The sequence below is a fragment of the Amborella trichopoda genome, chromosome 2 (assembly GCF_054954075.1).
Source record: "Amborella trichopoda isolate Santa Cruz 75 chromosome 2, AtrichopodaSantaCruz75HAP2 v2.0, whole genome shotgun sequence".
Classification (NCBI taxonomy): Eukaryota; Viridiplantae; Streptophyta; class Magnoliopsida; order Amborellales; family Amborellaceae; genus Amborella; species Amborella trichopoda.
The window spans coordinates 61,465,483-61,487,373 of NC_142337.1; the positions used below are offsets into that span (position 1 = coordinate 61,465,483).

The 21,891-nt window shown below is 36.1% G+C and overlaps 2 protein-coding genes across 4 annotated transcripts; one reads left to right on the top strand and one right to left on the bottom strand.

The window, feature by feature from the left end:
* The first annotated feature begins 5,538 nt into the window (after window positions 1-5,538).
* Window positions 5,539-15,579, top strand: LOC18445197 (kinase family with ARM repeat domain-containing protein). Of its 2 annotated transcripts, none has more exons than XM_006855338.4 (11): window positions 5,539-5,864; window positions 6,008-6,097; window positions 7,646-7,698; window positions 7,808-7,883; window positions 8,070-8,131; window positions 8,221-8,299; window positions 8,417-8,476; window positions 9,110-10,792; window positions 12,593-13,213; window positions 13,772-14,014; window positions 14,126-15,579. In XM_006855338.4, the coding sequence occupies exons 1-11, from the start codon at window positions 5,817-5,819 to the stop codon at window positions 15,179-15,181; spliced, it is 4,071 nt and encodes a 1,356-aa protein (XP_006855400.1). In that variant the 5' UTR covers window positions 5,539-5,816; the 3' UTR covers window positions 15,182-15,579. The 2 variants fall into 2 exon arrangements, with proteins under 2 accessions (XP_006855400.1, XP_020529810.1); XM_020674151.2 differs by having other exon boundaries at window positions 5,549-5,864; window positions 8,070-8,136.
* A 2,214-nt stretch (window positions 15,580-17,793) lies between these two features.
* NET3C (Kinase interacting (KIP1-like) family protein) lies at window positions 17,794-21,339 on the bottom strand. 2 transcript variants are annotated; one of them, XM_006855339.4, is made up of 3 exons: window positions 21,223-21,339; window positions 19,580-19,690; window positions 17,794-18,782 (listed from the first exon to the last, which is right to left on the bottom strand). In XM_006855339.4, exons 2-3 carry the CDS (start codon window positions 19,668-19,670, stop codon window positions 17,995-17,997), a joined length of 879 nt encoding a protein of 292 aa, XP_006855401.2. In that variant the 5' UTR covers window positions 19,671-19,690; window positions 21,223-21,339; the 3' UTR covers window positions 17,794-17,994. The 2 variants fall into 2 exon arrangements, with proteins under 2 accessions (XP_006855401.2, XP_088715287.1); XM_088859161.1 differs by lacking the exon at window positions 21,223-21,339 and adding an exon at window positions 20,964-21,185.
* Window positions 21,340-21,891: the final 552 nt, after the last annotated feature.

Below are 21,891 nucleotides of genomic sequence, written 5' to 3' on the forward strand. Positions count from 1 at the left end.
CGCCATGTGGGTGGATGCAGACATCTGCAACCTTTATGCTAAATACTGTATCCAAAAAATACACATGGAAGAGAATGAAGACAAAATTTATCTATAACATAGCCTCGAATGTACAAAAAACACTGACAATAAAAAATCCAGAGTGAAGAATAGTCTGATAGGCGAACAAACAACAAAAAATATGGTGAATTCATTTGTAAATTGATCGAGGGAAACACGTTTATTAGAAAGACTGTTGTATTGAAAGCTTCAACCTAAAAGCGTTTAGGAATTCTGACATGAAACATCATTGTAAAACCCAATTCTACAATATTTCTATATTTCCTTTTAGCTATTTCATTTTGTTCAGGGGTTATCGGACATGATATCTGTTGCATAATTCTATTCTCAGTAAGATGAACAGTGAATTATTTCTTAGTAATCTCACCACCTCCATCACATTGAAAAATTCGAATTATTTTCTCAAATGTTCTTTCAACCATGCAATGAAATTTTACAAATGCAGAGAAAAATTCAGATTTTATTTTCAAATGATAAATCTAATAAAATCGAGTGTAATCATCCAAAAGAAATAACTCTAATTAGATAAAACTAGAGCAAGACCCCATAAATCTGAATAGATCTTAAAAAAAGGTTATGTAGAGGTCTTATCAGTATTATTAAACGGGAGTTTACAACTTTTTCCTATCTGACAACTAGCACAAATATAATGATATCTATTCCATGCATCAACATTAATCAACTGTAAATATTATAAGTAACGAACTACTTTATTTTGAGGATATCTGAGTCCTTAATGCTACACATCTTTTGATGCTCTCTTATTTCGATTAGAAAATAAAGCTTCATTCACATCCTCAAGTACAAAAAGTCCGTCATTTCTACTCTCGCTAGTTGTTCTCTTTGTGCTCATTTTCTTAATCCAAAAATTATTTGATGAGAACCAAAAAATACAAGGAAAATATTTTGTAAACTGGCTAACATATAATACATTATTTTTCATTTGGCACCAAAAGAACATTAGAAATATTAAATTTTTCAGATACAACATCAATATTTGCATCACCAACATATGAAATAGTCAATTGTTTTCCATTCAAACAAGATAGGATCGTGTGTTGTTACAAGCTAAGAAAGTGTATTGGCATTTCCTTTTGAGAGGAGAATGAAACAAGATAGGAAAGTGTATATTGTTTTTAACAAGATAGGAAAGTATATATTATACCATTGTATCATCATTATATATATAATAAAAAGAACCACCACAAATTAGTGTAGGGCACAATTATCTTTTCCAAAAGTTATTTTCTCTCAATTAATGATAGTATTTGGTTTCCCATAAAAGATAGTTCTTCTATGTCAATTTAATCGATGCAAAATTTCTTACGTTAAGGGTGGAGGGATAGGGATAGTTTGATATTGAAGATAGAGTACCCATTGGATCACTAAGATAAAATTCAGATCTCTGGCCTTATGGATCTAGAGAGAAAAAGATATAGAGCGAAGTTTATCTTTTTCTCTTTATATATGAGTATTACTACAAATGTAATATCTATCAGTGTTATATCTATATATATATATATATATATATATATATATATATATGAGTGATTTGGTGGAACTTTTGAGTAGTGGGAAACCCAATTTTCATCAAATGGACTGACAGGTTTGTTGCACCCTCGTGGAAGCTACAAGATTGAATCCACAGCTTCCATGAGCATGCGAAAATGTCTTTCGACATTGTTTTATGCAAGCCACCCCTTCCGTGCTAAAATGGCCTCCAAACTTTGTGGAAGAGGGGAACACACCCTCAGTGTTCTATTTTGCTGACTGCAGATTATCAGAGTATATATTTTCATTGAGAATTGTACTTCTAAATATTTGTACTTTTATTGTTCTAAATACTAAAAAAATATTTTCTTTCTTCTTTTGAAAATGGTAATTCAAATGGGAATTATGTTCTCTATTATATATACCCAACAATTTAAATAAAAATAAAATATGAGAGTTCGATAACAATGCTAAACATTGCATGGATGTACTAATCAAAATGACAAAAATGGTTTTTTTTTTTTCTGGGTAAACACATCTGAAACCATTGCATCTCTCAGCATATACACAATGTGAACAATGATCAATCAATTAAGAGAATTGGAACTTAGTTTGAAACCCTAGCAAGAACAGTTGAGATAAAAAGGATCCCTACACCTTGAGAAAAAGGACCCCTTACCCGTTTCAAACAGAATGCAAATCACTTGGTACTCACCTTGCCATCTTGCGTGTTAGGGTTCCGCCCTAAAAATCAATTCTAGAAGGCTCTCCATATGCAGCTTAAACAATGGAAAATAACATAATAAACCAATGTTTAAAAACTTGGGGTTGGGCTGGGAGCCCTAAAATCAATTCTAGAAGACTCGCAACATAAACTATGGTAGATAATATAATGATGAACCAGTGCTTGAAAACTCGGGAGCGCGGGCTAAGAGAATCGCCCAGTCCAATCCGGGAATCAGTCACCCTTTCTGATTATCTGTATATATAGGAAAACGGCCGTGTCAGAAGGAAACCGGCAGTTCCACCGGTTCCGCATATTAAAACATTGATTCTCTATAGTAAAATAGTGATCTGGATTGCCGATTCACCGATCCGGACCGGTTTTTTGCTGGTTCATTATGTTTTCACGTTTTTTTGCTGAACAGTTCTCAAATGGTCCAAACACACAAATGAAAATGTCTACTATCAAGATTTTAAATTTACAATTTTTCATATTAATGATCATGATTGTATGGATTATCTACCTGCTATATTTAGATCCAACATCTACATTGGAGACAGATTTTGGAAAGAGAACACACTTAAATTGTGTGAGTGAGCTGACATAGTCGACCAGAATGTCTTTTATTCCCCATTCAAATATATGTAGGTGGCAACACTAACCATAACAAATGGAATTGCTTAGATACTCATTAAAAGGCTTGCTTTGACACTCATTATCAGGCCTGATAATCGGGTTTGTGCCCGAGATTAGATTTGCCTTTAGAAGTATGGACCTTAGATGAACCCAACTTGACTCCGTGTATATATTTTTATACAATATGAAAAAAGTTTCTATAAGATATCGATTTTATTCTATAGAAGTAAGGTGAAATCTCCAAAATTTGTCATGAGATACTTTTTAACATTAGAAAACCCTTCAATCAATCATTTTAATCTCTGAGGCATGTATGCAGATGTGCTCGATTTGCACTCTTTGTGGAGTTTTAAATTCCATGAATAGGAGTTAAAATAGACAATGATGTTATCATACGGGTTTCCAGCACAAAAATGTTATCTGTTGAAAAAAATTAGAGATGCTCATCACTTTGACGGTTACCCAATCAGTTGTCATAGACCCGATGGTTCCAGGTGGACCCTTTCAAGTCGGGTCTGAACCGACCACTTCGCAACTGCAACTCTACTTATCGGGAGGTTCGAAGCGGTTTCAAGTGGATTACAAGAGCTCAGGTCCATGAGAAATTAGATCATTAGAAATACACAATGCCAAATGCTTCATCATTTTCCTGAGAGGATGAGATGTTTAAACTTTAAACTTTGTCGTAACACGTCTATTATTCCCTAAATCCCACTATAAAATTGAGCCCTAGCTTCAGCTACGTGCACCAATGACTGCAGGAGGGTGCACCATCTCAGTTACAACCCTTCAAAACTCCAATCGTTTTTTGCAACGAGAAACATTTATTGAAAAGCTTTTGGTAATTTGGGGGAAGAGTGAGAAAATACCATTAACACGATGACATTTTCATGGAAACCATTGTCATTGAAGATCAAGTCTAATGATCATCTCACTAAAGATCAAAGTCTAATGATTAAAAAGTAGAGGCATGAAATAACAAAAGAAAAAATATATGAGGAATCCATTTACTTTTAGTACAAAGCGGTCACGATCAACCATTAGATATTTGTATTTACTTCATTGATCAAGTACAACCTTCAAAATACATTTTTTCAAACTTTGTACATACCTAAGCTATAGGACTTTACATTGGATGGTTATGAATAATTGCGACTTCATTGTACTAAAAGTAAATGAGCTCATTATATAAAATACCATAATGAAATATGTATATACGATGAAAACTATTATAAGAGCATAAAAAGGAGCACGAAAGAATGTCGCACATAACTAGAGAGATGGGTTGAGATGAACTCAAGTTTCCTGGTTATATGTGCGATTTGCAGATTGATTCGACCTTGAGAGAGAAAGGTGGGTTGCCCATTTCTCCCTCTCTCTTGCCCCTACCCTTGAAAGTCCATTAAAAGTGGCATTCCTTAAAAAGAAAACCTTCAGATTTGTTTTTAAAATCCGAAGTTGTTCGACAAATATCGGAATCTAAAAATCTGACGTTGTTTTTATATTGTTGAACTTTGTATTGCCTTTGAGCAAAAACTTTAGAATTTGAAAATCGAATGTTGTTCCTTCATGAGAAAAACTTCTAATTTTGAAATTCCTAAGTTTTTTTGTCCGCAATTGTTCTTAGTATTTTTGGCCCTCAATGATACCTATCGAATTTTGATAAAATTTGGACCTTCAAAATATGAATTATGGGCATTTTTATCATTTTTAAAAAAGATGAGGTTTTTGTAAGGCCTAAACTTTATGAAAACAAAATAAAGTCTCACTTTAAATCCTCGTCTGGAAAGCACTTTGGGGGACAAAAATCATTATGATGGCTCTAAAATCAAATTTTAATATCGAAAATAAAATTTTAAATTAAAAAAATGGTACACATATGTGGATCTTTTAATTTTTATTTTTAGGGCAAAATGGATGGTCTAGATAATTTATTATAATATATACTATTTTCATAGCTTGAAATCCTAGTTTGCTTTTTCAACCATAATGTTCATTGCAAAGGTTTTCCAATGCTTGAATTGTAATTTTTGATGAGTTATAAGGTGAGCCTTTACTTATTTTGTTAGGGTTGTAACCCTATCAAACCATTTTCCTTTTAAAAAATAGCGAACTAATTGAATACGAATGCAATAACATTAAAAAGAGTGCTTTTAAAATACTAATGCTTTAGAGGGGCAAGCACACTCTTATGTTTTTTAAAACTTAGCGATCTTTGAACCGGGGGGAAATCAATCGTGAGCGAACTAACTCTAGGATGGTATGGGACCTAGCTCGGCTCTCCCCTAAAACCCACCCCTATATATCTTATCATTTTTTTCAAAGCTTATATCACATCATTTTTTCATATAAATCCCCACCTCATAAATCTCTATTTTAAATTTACTTAATTTATGTTTCAATTTTTTTTTCAATTATAGATTCGAAACATATCCAAAACAACGACCTGACATGAGTGATTGGATGAGAACTGCCCGGTTGATTTCTCTATTTCAAACTTAAAAAGTTTAAAGAATAAAAATGTCCGTTTCATACTAGCGCGTTATAAAAGGGCAACTTCGTCTTATTTCAAATCTCACCGAGGATAAGATCGTCCTTCAATTAAAACGTTAGTCCTAATTTGGTCATTTTGTTTTCCTTATTCTTTCAATTTCAGCTCATTCTCCCGCCCATCGTCGTCCCTCTTTTCTCTCTCTAACCCCCTTTTCACTCTCTCTCTCCTCTCTCTCTCTCTCTCTTAGTTCATTGATTTTATCACTTATCTCAGATCCCCGTTTTTCCACCTTCCGATTCCAATCCGTTCTCACTCATTCTCTTGTATCCGATTTTTCCACATTTCTCTGTTCTGTACAAGATATATTTTCCATTTGCAGTCTGATTATTATCACCATTAACGCTGTTTGAAATGAATCAGTATCACGTTTATGAGGCCATTGGGAGAGGAAAATTCTCTGTAATTATTTGTTTTCACTTTTTTTTTTTAATTATGTGAGATGGATTTTGAGGGTTTTGTGGATTAAATGGTTTACTTGGTATAGAAGGTTTTATGCTTGGTTTGATTGATCATATGACTTTTGTCTGAATCTGGTTAATCAGACTGTTTATAAAGGGAGGAAGAAGAAATCTATCGAGTATTATGCGATAAAGAGTGTTGATAAGTCGCAGAGAAACAAGGTTTTGCAAGAGGTAAGTTGCTCCTCTCTAGAAATTATACAGTGGCTTTTTCTATTTGTTGTAATTGCATTCATTTATATTTTTTTTGGCTGATTTCCTTGCTCAAAGGTTTAGTACCGAGTGTAAATATTAGGTTGACTTCATCTTTGTTTCTTACCTCTAAGAGCACTGGAGTTTTTTTTTTTTTCTAGTAGTTATGGCTCAATTTATTCTTTTTATTGGCAATACGATCTTTTGTTTTTGTTTCCTTTATACCCCACCAAACTGTATCATAATGATTTTCATATGTTTAGCTTTCATTCAGAGCAATGATTTGAATTCATATATCAGGAACAAGTCCAATCTAATTGTAGACTGTTGAAAACCATCACTGAGTTTTATTTTATTTTTTGGTCAAATTCATGTCCAAATAGAAGGCATTTTTTTTTCTTTCGAATAGCCGATATCAAGGGAAGTGTCTCAAATGTATGGTGGTTTTAAAACCCAATATCCATTTTATTTGTGTCAAAGTTTGCTAAGCTGTTCCATTGAATTTGCTTACTTACAAACCTGATATGCATTTTATTTCTATCAAAGAAAGTTAAACCATAATCCATTGAATTTGCTTAATTTTTTACATGATCTATGCTTTTACAATTCATGTCTCACTTATTCATTTTAAAGTAGTAGACTGTAATTCATAGTTGAATGTCCAACATGAGTACTACAACATCTACTAGCACAAGAAGGTTATCCATAATTTTCATATAATGAGCACCCAAAATAGAGGACTGGGTGAAATCAACATATGCTGAAATGACTGAGAACCTATATAACAAAAACTACTGTGAGTTAGAAATTGGAGAGTGGTGGGTTGCAGTGATAGAGGTGGAAGCAGGGGCAAAATTGAAGGATACTCATGGAAAAAACATAAGATAGGAGGATAAGGAACACTTTTCTAGGTATCAGGAGCAAAATGTGCCTTTTAGGGAGAAAGATTTCCTATCCTCTTTCCTAGAGGAGTAGGATTCCATAGTGCACATAGTGAGAAACCAAGTGCACAGGGAAAATGGGGCTGGGTTTCAATATGTATGAAGTCATGTGTGCCTTTTTGGGTAGCAAAGATCAGAATGGAATGCTGGGACTGGTCTCCATAGTCCCTCAGTAAGCATTGATTCAAGTGAATGAGGCTCAAGTACGCAATCGTATTACCTTGGGAAGATGTTATTGCGGAGAAATTATTGACAATGTTGAGAGAGAAAAACTCACATCTCAGAAAAGACTTGTTTTCCTTTTAGTTTCCTCTAATGTTCGGAAATAATGCCCATTCTATTCATTCCTGCAATAACCACAATCTGATATTGGACTGTGATTTACTAATGCGTGTATGTGTCTTTACATCTACATACATATTTATGTTACATTGGATAGACATACCTGCCTATGTAATCCAGGGATCTTCGAAAATGGTTTGACTCACTTCAGTTACTAAGAGATTTCACTTTAGTATATTAAGAAATCTCACTTTAGTATATTAACTTGAATATGTCTTTCATAGCAATTTTTTGTTCATTTGGGCAGGTACGGATTCTTCATTCTCTAGATCATCAAAATATACTGAAATTCTATGCATGGTATGTCCTGACATCTTAAGTAAAAATAAGTTGCAATATCATTTAGATTCTCTTCTTGTTTTCCTTTCTGAATATTGTATTTGTTTTGTGCATTCTTACTGCATTATAGGTATGAGACTTCTGCACACCTGTGGTTGGTATTGGAATATTGTGTTGGGGGTGATCTTCTTGCTTTACTACGACAGGTGAACATTTTAAAGCATTTTCTTCTTCTTTTGGCATTACTGAGAATTCAAAATGAATTAAACAAATGTACTTAACTGTGTATTTAGTTTATTTTTACTATATATTTATATTAGGAATTACATTGAAGATCATTCACCCTCTAAACTTGTATGACTGGCACCTTGTTTACAAATTTGTTGTTGCAGGATGGTTGCCTTCCAGAGGATTCTATACACGATCTCGCACGTGATGTTGTCCGAGCTCTGCAGTAATGTGCATTGTTCATCAGTCTTGAACCTAGTAACCTCAATGCCGTTTAGCATTTTTAACTATCATTTGACTATCTCCCTTTTTCAGGTTTCTACACTCGAGAGGAGTTATATATTGTGATTTGAAGCCATCAAACATCCTACTGGATGAGAATGGATGCATGAAGGTAATTCCTGCTGTTGTGTCTCTATTTGCTTGAATATTCCTTTTACTTGTATGTGCTTATTGGGCGATGGTGTCTTTAATTCTGACCTTTATTGACTTGGGGTTATCTCCGTTTCAGCTATGTGATTTTGGATTGGCAAGAAGATTAAGTGATATATCTAAAAGTTCTGTCTCTCAGGTTTGTATTCTCAACTTGAGCTATTTGCTTTTTTTCAGCTGCCAATAAACAAATGTGTGCCGTGTTTAACTTTTGTAAGCAACTAAGCATGCAGTCTAGTGAAAATAATCCTTCTTTTCTTCTTCTACTTTTTTTTTTTTAGAAAAATGAGTTCAATCAAAAGTCCATGGTAAATCCACAGCCATGCATGATGCGCTCTTTGGAAAATCCACACAGTAAAATTTTGTGAAAGTACATCCTCTTCATGCTCTATAGCTTCTTAAAAAACAAAAAGAATGATAGATATGGTAGCTTTTTCTAAAGCTCCATTTAACAGAATTTGCAGATATCGTAGCTTTATAGAGAGTACATTTTGACAGAATAAGATTATTTGGACACCATTAGGTGACACTTTTAATTGATGTTTGGGGGTCCCACATGATAATGTATTGGGTCAGTGCCAAAAGATCTCTATGCTTCCTGCCATAGTGATTCTTATTTTGCTGGTTCTTTTATTGGAATATTTACCACCAAATGATTATATTTTGGGGTTTCAACATTGCTGAGCTATTGCTGATTCGGACTATTATAACTATGAGACAGCTTAGCCTTCCTTGAATTGATCACAATTTCTCTCTTTTGCATTTTCCTCAGTTGCCTCAAGCAAAACGTGGTACCCCATGTTACATGGCTCCTGAATTATTCCAAGAAGGGGGTGTGCATTCTTTTGCATCAGATTTCTGGGCTCTTGGTTGTGTCTTGTATGAATGCTATGCTGGGAGGCCTCCCTTTGTTGGTAGCGAGTTTACCCACCTGGTTAAATCTATCCTATCAGACCCAACACCACCTCTCCCAGACAACCCAACCAGATCATTTGCCAATTTGATCAACCGCTTGCTTGTGAAGGACCCTGTTGAAAGAATCCAGTGGCCTGAGCTTTGTGAGCATGACTTTTGGAGAACAAAATTTAGCATGGTGCCCCTGGCTCCTCAGCCCGCTTTTGATGATATGGTTCGCCTTTTTGCTAGGTCTTGTCTATCTGAAAGAAATGGAGAGAGACCTTCTTCACGGATCACACCTCCTAGGAATCAGGAGAGAGATGCTAGTGGCATTCTTAGACGAGATGAGAACTCCGTGGGGGCTGCCAAAGGATTTGAAACACCAGGAAAAAATGCTTCTGGTCCAAAGAAAGCCCAAACAAAAGCTTCTGGCATTGCTGTTGAGGAGAATGAGAACGTGTGTTCAACTCCTACAAAGGGTGTTAATCTTGTTAGGCTCTCGAGGATTGTTAAGACAAATTTGCAGAAGGAGAATGAGAATGAAAACTATAGGAGGCCTTTATCTAAAGCCTCTGAGAACGAGAATGAAGTGAAACTCGAAAACACCGATATGGAGCTTGATTTTGGTGAGAACAATGAGGAAAATGGAAATGATGAATCTGTTAGTTTGGATAACCTGGTTTGCAAAACTCCTATCCGTGACGTGAAGCTCCCTGTACAAAACCCATCTTCTATATACAGAGACAGTGATCTAAGTGAAGAAAACGTTCAAGAAATGCTCAAAACAGATAACCCAAATGAAACCAACATGATTGTTACAGATGGCTTGAAAACCCAAGAAGATGAATTTGGGTCCAGCAGTAATGAAGTGCCTGCTACTCCCCCATGTGTAGGCATCCAAAGGAAGGATCAGCGTAAAGTGGGCTCCAATATAGTGGTGGATTCAGATCCTTCAAAGTCATCTTCACTCCTTTCGCAAGCTCTCTGGCATCCCTCTGATCTTTCGGTGAGGCCAGTCATGCCTAGCAGGAAAGGCGACAAAGCTTCAGAAACGCTGCCCATGGTTCCCTTTGATGCTTGGCATGCCTCTGATTTTGTGAAGCTATCTTCTGAGCAAATGGCCACACTTACCAGTCGAATCATAGCTAGTCTAAATGGGAATTCTCCTCTTTCCGAGAAGCAAAATGCCATTAGATACTTGGAAATTTTGAGTAGTAATGTTGATGCTGCTAATATAATAACCAATGGGCCAATAATGCTGGTGCTTGTCAAGATGTTAAGGTTATCAAAGGCTTCATTGTTACGAGTTCAACTGGTATCTGTTGTTGGTTTATTGATTCGGCACTCCACGTTCATTGATTCTGAATTGGCCAACTCAGGGATTGTTGGGGCACTGGCAGATGGTCTCAGGGATAAACAGGAAAAGGTCAGGAGGTTTGCCATGGCTGCTTTGGGTGAATTGCTCTTTTATATCTCCACTCAAAGTGAGAGCTCCTCAAAGGAAGTCGGTGGTGTCGAGTCTCCTGCGAAAGACACCAGATCTACACCAGTTTGGCAGGTTCTGTTTCTATGAGATTGTCTTGTTACTCATTGATTTCTTGAACTTGTCTAGAGTTGTAACTATGGATTGCAACTGATATTTGCATTTGAAAGTATAGCGTTATCTCTGAACTACCGATAAATTATAGTCTATTGAATCATCGCCGCCAAATTCAACAATAGATGGCAATGGCAAGGGAATGGTACCCGCCATTAGGGTCACTTTCGGTGGTCCCTCTCTCTCCATCACTATCCAGTTTATCGAATGGTGATGCCCCAATGCACAATGGCTTTTCCATAATTTTAAGAGATCACTTTTAGGGTTTGTATACTATGTGACCATTTATTTTTGGTATAAATATGTCATAATTATTCTTAGCCATTATCATCATCAAAGTTTTTTCCCAATTAATTGGAATCGGCTACACGAATCTTGATCTGCAATTCTGGATTCATGAGAAGTTTTGGCAAAGTTTTACGTTGGCTACTACCTAACACAACCCACCGCCTTTACCGGGGATTGAGACGGGTTGAGGGAAAGTTTAATGTCCTCACCCTTCTTAGACCCGTCATAATTATTCTTAGCCATTGGATGTGAAATCTGACATTGAAATGTGTCACAATATTTGAGAAATTTTATGTTGGACTTGTGCACAATCAATGACGTATCCCCAACCACTTGATTTCACATCTAATGGGCAATAATAATTGTGGCCTCCTTGTATCGAAAGTAAATGGTCTTGTTATATATATTTCCTTATTATTATATTCCCTTTTTCTTTTACTTGTGAAGATGACTCATGCACATAAAGAAAACTTTATCAAAAACAAAGGGGGACTATAAATATTGCTTATTAGGTGGTCTAAAGTAGGAAAAGAGTCCATGTTCGCTTCCTTTTTTGCATATCTGTAAGTCGATCTTCAATGCTGCTGTCCTTGATTCTGGAAAGATAAACTCATCTCCAGTTTGAACTGCCAATCAACTCCAACCATTTGACTGAACATCATACTGGAGTGCTCTCATCCTTGTTATTGATACCTGCATAATTATAAGTGGCTTCTTGTGGGCTTTGACCATTTTGGGATCTTCTTTATTGTCTTCTATAATCCTGTTCTACAAATTTTAGAGTTTGACTTCCTGTTTGTTTTCTTTAGTCTTTGATCTTTGAATTGCATTATTGGGCTGTTATAGCTCTACTTTCCATTAAGTAGCCAGATCTATTAATATCTATATGACCAGGAATCTATGGTTGGTGGTTAAATGAATATCCAACTTATGAATCTAGTGTGAATCCCAACAATCCCCTTTGCTTGGATAGTTTCGCTGGGTTTAAATACTGGAATTTCTTGTGGCTAACATTAATTAAAACTTTCCCCCTTCTCCTGCCTCTGCCCAATATTTCATATAAGGGGCCTTAGTATACAAATACTTACACTCACCAAATGTAAACCCATCTATGCTTTTATGAGTCTCGTCAACTTTGTGCAGTCAAACTTCCCATATTTCTTTGCATGAAGCAAAATACCTCCATATTTCCAAAATGCCAAAACACCTCACAGTTTTTCAGTTACAAATAGTGGTGTCCTTTAACCTGGAAAAGTAATATTTTTTCCTGAACATGGTTTGACAACCTTTTTCTTTGTAGTTCTTAAATAAAGAAAACGAGCAATAAAATTAATTACAGCTTGTGTTTATAATGAGAATGTTTAAGAGATTTCCCCTTTTTGTGAGGTTGGCTCTCCTCTATCTTGCTTGCTCCTTCCTTTATTATGTGGACTAATGTTTCCTAGGGGGCTCTCTCTCTCTCTCTCTCTCTAGGTTCCTAGCCCATTGATTGCATTTGTGTCATCCATTCTCCGTAAAGGAGAAGATGATTCGACTCAGCTTTACGCACTGAGAACAATTGAGAACATCTGCAGTCAAGGTGGGGAGTGGGCATCTCGATTCAACACCCAAGATGTTATAGCAAATCTTTGCTACATATTTAAGGCGTCGGGGAAACAAGAGAGCATGCGTCTCACAGCTGGGTCCTGCCTGGTCCGCCTGGTTCGGTTCAACCCACCAAGCATTCAACAAGTGGTGGAGAAGCTACCCTTTAAAGAAATCTTGCCTGGCTTGGTTAAGGGGACGCCAAAGGAGCAACAAATTAGCATAAACCTTTTGAATATGGCTATGTTTGGAAGCCATATGTTGGGAAACATGGGCAGGCATCTTCTCTCACTAGCAGAGGAGAAATCACTAGTTCCATCTATACTCTCTCATATCGAACATGGAACTGAAGGCTTGCGTGGAAAAGCCTTTGTATTTGTGGCTCTTCTCTGCAAAAATAACCGGAGATGGCTGCCCTTCTTTTGCACCACTAGGTTGCTATCGGCATTGGAGAGAATGGCCAAGGAGAAAGACGGTTATGTGCAGCAATGTATGGAGGCTTTTGTTCAGGTGCCCACATTACACAAACTATGTTTTTTTTCTGAATAGCTGAACTATTTTTAGGCTTTTAAATTTCAACTATGCTTAGGGTATTAAATTTCAGAAAATTTATATAGCACAACTTTTGAGTTTTACACATTTATCTGTCCAAATCTAATTGAATTTTGGGCAAGATTCCTAAATTTGCTTTATTTATTCACGTGTACCTTGGGAAACAGGTTAACCAAATTTTAATATTAGGAAGTTATCAATTTTGGAGTTTAAATTGATCAATCCTTTGTTTTCTGAGATCATTTCTGGAAATGCCAAAATAACCCGTTTGTTTAGAAGAGGGAAGATGGCAGCCGGAAAGACCTTGCCACTAGCTGCAGGAAGTGTGCATCTGTTCAGAGATATGTTTCTTCTAGGTTTCTAGGTTGAGAGAGAGAGAGAGAGAGAGAGAGAGAGAGAGAGAGAGAGTTGAAAATGGTTTATCAGTCAAAGCATTGTATTCTGAAGTTAGCCCAGGCTTTCAGTAATAATTAAGCCATGGTTCTTAGCAGCAAAAAATCTTAAACTTGGGTGCAGGTGGTAGCAAGCATTGTGCCTGGGATACTGGAGAGTATAGCAACAGATATTCAGCAATCGATGGGTGGTAAGCGCCCTGGTATTTCTACACCCAGCCGAACTCAACCAAAAAACAGCATCCATTTATTCCCGGTCATTCACCTTCTCCTTGAAAGCTCTGTTTTCAAACATACAGTGATTAATAGCCAGATTTTGCAACAGCTGCTGATGTTCCTTAAGCTCTTGGAGTCCAGCTCTTTCCAGGTATTCCATTACTTCATCTTCATTGCATGGTTGTCATGATATGAGAGAGAGAGAGAGAGAGAGAGAGAGAGATTCAGATATCATTCATGATGTTTTCTTGTTATCAAACAGGGAAGGGATGATTTCCAAATCACCCTATTAAGAATTTTTGAATCGGTCACACAAGAGCCTTCTGTTGTCCTCGAGGGTCCAGACATTTTTATCAGCCAAGTTCTCCCCACCCTCACGATCCTATACAAGACCAACACAGATGGAGAAGGCAGGTTCCTCTGCCTAAAACTTCTATTTGATATCACTGTAATCTTCCTAAATGAAACCCCCAACTCTTCCAAAGACCAGAGAGAGAAAGACCTCAAGTCCATCTCACGCACTCACTTTCTCTCGCTATACCCAGCATTGCTAAACGACGAAGATCCAATTCCCGTCTATGCTCAAAAGCTCCTGGTTATGCTCCTCAACTCCAATTACATCCAAGTCTCAGATATTCTTCACCTTAACCTCATCTCTCAGTGCTTCGAGTTTCTTCTAAATGACCTCTCGGGAGCCAATGTGAACAACGTTAACCTCTGTCTAGTTTTAGCATCGTCCCCCGAAATAGAAGTCAAGACTCTCTCTCAGCTCAAAGTCGTGAGGAGAATTGGTGATCTACTATCTTTCGTGGCTGCCAAATACATGGAAGATTTCCTCGAACCAACACTTTCTCTCTCTAAAACCCTCATCCAGCGTGCCATAGGGTCCTGGAATATCAAGGACATATCTGATTTTGGGTCCTATGTTGGAGTTTTCTTGGAGCTGAGCCTAAACCAAGTGGAGAGAATTGCAGATTTGGCTTCTGAGTGCATTTCACTATTAGCAAAGGTGGCACCAAGGGAGGCGGCAACTGGTGTATTGACAAATATTCCCAAAATTACCCCTGTTCTGGATTCATATAGGCTTCAATATGAGGGGTCAGAACAAGCCCGAATGGTTTTGATGCGCATTCTACATGCCCTTGGTGTCTCTTGTCGAGAATACCGGAGTCAGGCCATGATTCTCTCTTTATCTTTGCCTGATATTGCAAGGATTGAAGCCATTATATCTGAGCTTAAAAACTCAAGCTTTTCAGCCATTGTGGATGCTGCTTTAGAAGTGGCTGCGGAGTTACAGAGGCTTCCCCGCTGTGCTTGAGTTGAACCCCGAAATCTCTCTCTGAAAGGCTTTCTCTTATCTACTGTATCTTCAGTGGTAGTTCATCAAGTAATGGGGCCCTAAAGAGGTGAGCAGTTATTACTCTGTATTCTCTGCAAGCTGGTTATAGATAAGGTAAAACTTCCTTGCGGAAATATGTTGAGCTTGGTAATCCCTGTATGCTTATATATATGTAAAATAATTGTCTTTCTCAGTCGATGAGAAATTGAACTGTTCTCAAGATTTGTGTATGTCATTCAATGTGCAATTAATCTCTCTGTATTCCTTCCACTTTTCTATAAATTTTGGGTAATTGTGTTATGTAAGAAGCAAAAATGTTATTGGTACGATAGTATCTTTGTTCTTCCAATGAAACTTGGTGGTGTTATTTTTGTGTTTACGATGATCTGTTCAGGGAAACTGCACAATTGAAACCGGTTTTGGCAAGAAATTTGAGTCTTCTATTTTTCTTGAATGCCAAAAGAATTTATGCTCCCGCAGGAGCATACTGTCTATTTACTCCCTCTGATAAAATCTTATTTGACAGTTTTTTTATGACTACAATTTAATGTAACCTCTTCAAGTCAATTGACTAACTCCAATAATTTTCTTCTTTTTTTTTTCTCGAACTACATTTGCTATGGGCTTAAGAATAATAATGTCTCAAAGATTTAATAGAAGGCGTCCAATTTTTTAAGTGTTAGAGGCCTCATCCAAATTTTTTATTTAGAGAATAATCATTTGTGAATATTATGGAGTTCCCAAATTTGAGATAAAAAAAATCTTCCAAAGTAGGTCTTATTTCCCCAAGGAAATAAGTACAGTATGCTTCTGCAGGAGCATAGTATACATGCTATTTCCATAAATTCATCAAGCAAGAAGTTTTAGATGTTTTCCTTTTTGAAAGAAAACTTCCCTCTACTTTGGTTTTCTATTTCATTTTGTTTGTCAAGCCTTCATTCTTTCAACTATTTTACTGACCTAGTTTTTGTACTTTCAAGTAATTAACAGAGAGATGTAAATATTATCATTTTTATTACTGCCAACCTAGAGAGAGAAACCAACAAATTTTGTCAACACTCTCACTAGAAACATACCACGATGCCAAGCTGGCCAACTCCCCTTTTATATTCATATAGATATTTCTCCATTTTTAGGGCACCATTCCCCTCTTCCACCTTTCAACCATAAAAACGAAATACTAGAAAAAATAAAAAAATACCTAAAAACAAAACAAAACACCCTCGACTTGTTAATTATCCCATGAGATCTTGCGCATCTTACTACATCCATCCTATCCTTATTTTTGGTAAATGGCTTTCCCTTTTTAGAGGACATTGTTCCCCCATTTTCAATTTCAAATTATAAAAAGGCAACATAAAATAAAAGAAAGTATCTACTCATTCATGACGAACCCCATTACTTTTTTTCGAGGCCCTGATGTTTTAGCTCTCATCTTAGTCATGGTTATCTTAGCTTCCATGTCCAGCCTATCTCATTCTTTGGCATCTGTTTCATTGCCAAATGTGAAATCTCCTCTATCGTCTCCTTTGGTTTCGGCACCATCACCGTATTCCCATCTAAATTTGGCACCGGTATAGTTCCTCCACTACTTCCATCTCCAGCAGGAGATGGCAACTCGCCGCCAAATGCACTTCCAACTATCTATTCCCTCTTCTCCTAGTACACCAAACCCAGATGAGCAAAACTTTGGGAATTCTTTGACACCGCCTTCAATGTCATCTGATGCATCGCTGGATTTCGCAGTTTGTTCTGCTAAATTCAAATGCCTTTGGATTGGAATTGCAATTGTAATGCACTGGCTGATACATGCTCATCTCTCCCTCTGTGCTATCTCTCTCTCTTTCTCTCATATGTAAAAGCATGGTAGCGTAGCATAAATACATGATTGGTATATGACAACTGATGAGTTCTATTGATTTAATTGGCATTTAAAGTTTGATTAGTTGCTCTAAGCTTTAGCATTTTTATTCTCTTTTTCTTATTTTCTCTTTCCCACATGTTTTTTGGGCCATTCCACATAAAGTGAACCAGAAAAAAGCTAACTTATTTTCTATCGTTTATTGAGGAGAAAACAAAAGTTAAATATGTATCTACAAGTGGATATTTGACAAGGGATTGTCTACAAAGAGACAATTTATCATTTATACATAGAGATCGTAATCATTCTTGTCCATTGAGTTTCAAAATGGTTGGTTGTAAAAATATCATTGAATAGACACAAAGTTGTAAAAAAAAAATTTCGGACTTATGATTCACTCCAAGCCATCCATTTTGACATCCGAGTGGTAATGATTGTAACCTCTATATGCAAAAGATAAATAATCTCTTTGTAAACAATCCCGATTGGAAAATAGTTGTCACATCTAGATTTCAAATTGATGTGTTAGAACTTAGAATTATATTAATGTTTTATTTTTAAAATTTATTAATTCATACTCATTTCATACCTAAAATTTTTGAATCCAAATCTATCTCTAAAATAGATTTTGAACCGAGGAATCATTTAAATAGATGAGTTGGCCGACTAGTAGAAACCTTATCCTTTATTTAGAGAGGGAATGGAGAGAGAGATTAATTATGTTCGCACATTAGAGGAAAGTTTATACATTAAATTAGATAGAGTCTCAGTAAAATGATGTCTAGAAATAAAGAATAAATAACTATTAAAGTATATAGTGGTCAAAAGAAAACCCCATCACCACTTACCCCCAAATTTACCTTAAAGCAAACTTAGTTGTAAACTTGTGACTACCCTAGTAACCCATCACATATTACCAAACTAAAGTTTATCAACGAGCAACAAGATTACGGCGACACAGTGAAGAGCCATTAGATGATTTCCCAGCTCCCTTCCATCTCATGAATTCAAACAAACCCAACTTAGTCTGCCTTAAACACCTGACCAGACCCTGATTCTCTTCATTGAGTATGTCTATAGAGAGAGAAAGTTGCCTAATAACTTCTCTCTTCTCTTCATTCCTCTCCATCAGCTCTTCCTTCTGTTGCCTGTTCTCCTCCCTTAGCCTCATCACTTCTTCCCTCAACATCAACATTTCTTCAGTCTCCACGTTAGCCATTTCTTCTTCAGCATCATCTATCTCGGACTCTTCTGACTCAAAAGACTCAGAGGGCTCAGTGTTCTTGATGTTTGTTGCCGGGAAGTCAAGTTTCTTCAGTTGGGTTTTTGTAGATGGAGCCTCAGACTCTTCTGAATCAAAAGACTCAGAGGGCTCAGTGGTCTTGATGCTTGTTGCCGAAAAGTTGAGTTTCTTCGGTTGGGTTTTTGTAGATAGAGAAGAGTTTGACAGCGGTGAGGGCTTTGTTGGGAAAGAAAGCTGTGGGGGGGACCGATACTTCCTAGAGTGAGAAAGTTCTAGGGGCGGTGGAGTTTTAGAGCACCCGGTTTCACATTTGAGCTGGTCATGACGTTCGGCAAGAGATCGGTAAGCACGGTAGAAGTCCTCGACCATGGCTATGAGTTCAGGCCTCTTTTTGTAGTACATCTCTGCTCGCTGGGCAAATGAGTCGGCATCTTCCTCTATAAGCTTTAGCATCGCCTTAGTCTTCTCATCCAATTCTATGTTGAAGAAATTTATGATGATTCAAGCATATAAATAATAATAGTATTATGGGAGAGAGAGAGAGAGAGAGAGAGAGAGAGAGAGAGATGCAATGATCTACCTCTGAAGTCTGAACAGGGGAGAACCCATAGAGATGTAGAGAAAGGAAATTGATGGTGTTAATGTATATCTTTTGAAGAAGAAAGATTGAAACTAACCCTAAATTACCAGCCATCTGGATGACATTCTTATCAGGTGCAACTCCAATCACTAAAATTTGAAAGACAGGGCACCATTGTTTGGTTTTCAAATGATCCAATGTCTATTTTAATGAGTGAGAATATGATCGGGTGATGAGAATTCAAGAGAAATTTATCAAAATACCCACAGGAGATAAACTATTTAACAAGTTTACTCTTCTGGACCATGTGTTATTTCATGAATATTTTGAAACTAAATCAAAAGATATGGGTAAAGTATTAAATTATTAATCTTTAATCGATAATTTGATAAATTTCTCAAATTTCAATCCTACACTCTTATGTATTGTTTACATATTTCCTGGAAATAAATTTCTTGTTTGATGTTTACCAAACACGGTATATTCAAATTGATGAAACGAATTTTCCAAGTATTCATTTTCAAGATTGAAATCGTTTTCAGAAAAAAAGAAGAAGCCATCAGAGCAAAAAAAAGTATATAAAGCTTATTCTATTATAAAAAGTCAGAAGCGTAGAGAACTTTTTAGTGAATATGGTAATAATAATGAGGACTTTTTAGTGAATATGGTAGTGATGGGGATTTTTATACTGACCAGAGAGAGTGGAATGGAGCCATTGAGAGTGTTTTGGGCTATTGTGGCTATCCCACCACCATGAGTAAGATGGCTTCCTCTGAGGCATCATCACTTAAATCACCTGCAAATCTGCAATCATCAACGCATATATCAGACAGATCATGAACTTAACTACTCTCTCTCCAAAAAAAAAAAAAAAAAAAGAGGGCTTCATATGAATGAAACAAGTAATGGGAATATCACTAGCATGGTTAACCAAAGAGAAAGCTCTCTCTCTCTCTCTCTCTCTCTCGGATTGATGGGCATTAGTTTATGAAATTGACCTAATTTTTCAATTTCTTGTTTTGATTGTTACTATGATTTCGAAGCTTAAACTAATTTATGGCACTATTAAATCAATTGGGTTTTTCAACTAGTTTTCAAAAATACCCTATGTATATCATCTAATCAACCACAAAATTTTTAAAATTAAATGATGAATATTCTTTAAAAAAGATTTAGAATAATAGATCTAAAATTTTATGAAAGACATGAGATGTAGTCCTAACATACCCCATTCTTCATATTTTAATTCTATTATTTTCATCTAATTTGTGACATGATAAATGTACGGAATAACTATTCTAAAAACTCAAAACCTATTATGCAGAACAGCTATTTATAGCAAAGGTTTTAATATTTTGAAATTATTTCATGTAATGTGTGCCATAATAAAAATATAGGATACTTAACTATTCTAAGAACTCAAAACCTGTTATGGAGATCAACTATTTATAGCAATTTTTTTAATATTTTGAACCGTTAATATTCTTTGTATCTAAATTATTAATGCCAATTTAAAAAAAGAGAATTGAAATTTCAAGATACATAGGTAAGGCCGGAGTCCTACTTTTCTTTACACTTAAGATATAGAAAATATAGAATTTGGTTGAATTTAGAGATAGAGATAAATTTATTGAATAAGCTGAGAGATAGAAATTGAGAATAGAATATGAAGAGAGCTATCATCAACGAAATCTATTTCCTATCTTTTGGGTTTGAATGTTATCTATTTCCTCTCTCTCTCTCTCTTCCACTTCCTCTCTCTCTCTCAATCTCTCTCTTCCACGTCCTCTCACTCTCTCTCAATCTCTCTCCTCCTCTTCCTCTCTTTCTCTCTCTAAACGACCCAAAACCCAATTTTTGTTTTCAGCAATCACCAAAAATAAACCACCCTTTTGCCCTAAACCTCTCTAAGCTTTAGGATCTGAAATTTTTAACAGAATATGCAGGGATCTATGTTCATGGAAGCTAAAATCAACAACAAAATAGAAAAGTAGAAGTGAAAAAGAACAAAAAGAGAAGTTCACAAAAGAACAAAAAGGAGCTTCGGCCCTTAGCTCTGAATAATGATTAATCATACCTTTCCAATAAACTTTCAAACTTTCAACACAAAAAAGAGGAACAAAAATAATAAAAAATTTCCAGTGAACTATAATCCCCAACATTACAATCAGCAGGTGAGATCATTGTACCACTAAAAACAGAGGTATAGCAAAAAAAATGAAGATTTTTTTCTCCTAGACCTAGAAAGATAGAGACTTTCAAGAGAGAAAACCAGGAAAAATAAAAACTTTTAGAGAGAGACCAGGAAAAATAAAAAAATTTAGAGAGGGAGATACCTGCTTTGGAATTAGAAGTCGAGACCAAAGCCCAAGCATAGAGAGAAAGACTGAACAAGTAGCCGTTTTATACGGGCTTCTTGAATTCACATAAGTATAGATTCGTGAAATTCGAATTTTCCGCCTTGATGCTGGCAATGAACCAATAACTAGTCGCCACGTTGTCAGAGGAGATGGGATGTATACGGACAAATAGGGAAAAATATTTGCAAATAATTTATTTTAAGAAGAATGAGGCCTAAATTAAGGGGAACCAAAAATCCAGTTTGGATTGGCGTTAAAACATAGTAAAAAAAAAAAAAAAAATTTCCTTTGTTGTGCTTGGCTAGGCACTTTGAATTGAAAACCCTTGGGTCCGGTGAACCAAAAATCCACTTTGAAATGGCGATAAAAAAACATAGTAAAAAGATAAAAATAGAAAAAAAAAAATACAAATTTGATCTAGCTAGTACAAATCATCATATGGATCCTTGATAGACACACCCAATTCCAAAACTGAATTGGGTGAGTCTAATAGCAACCGGACCGATCCAAGTTCTGACAATGAACTAGGTGCTTTCGATCTGGACTGTGATTCCCGATCTAGACCACTGGTTTTTAAATCTTTCCTTTCAATAATATATTACAAGTACTATGGGTGGTACATGAACTATTACTAGCCATCTCAAT

Bases quoted from the DNA above. Each gene is read 5' to 3' on its own strand.
- LOC18445197 (XM_006855338.4), top strand. From the start codon at position 5,817: ATGAATCAGTATCACGTTTATGAGGCCATTGGGAGAGGAAAATTCTCT. The intron at 5,865-6,007 runs GTAATTATTTGT...CTGGTTAATCAG, and splicing joins TTGGGAGAGGAAAATTCTCT to ACTGTTTATAAAGGGAGGAA. The intron at 6,098-7,645 runs GTAAGTTGCTCC...TCATTTGGGCAG, and splicing joins GAAACAAGGTTTTGCAAGAG to GTACGGATTCTTCATTCTCT.
- NET3C (XM_006855339.4), bottom strand. From the start codon at position 19,670: ATGATGCCTCAGAGGAAGCCATCTTACTCATGGTGGTGGGATAGCCAC. The intron at 18,783-19,579 runs GTCAGTATAAAA...TCTTCAACATAG, and splicing joins GCTCCATTCCACTCTCTCTG to AATTGGATGAGAAGACTAAG.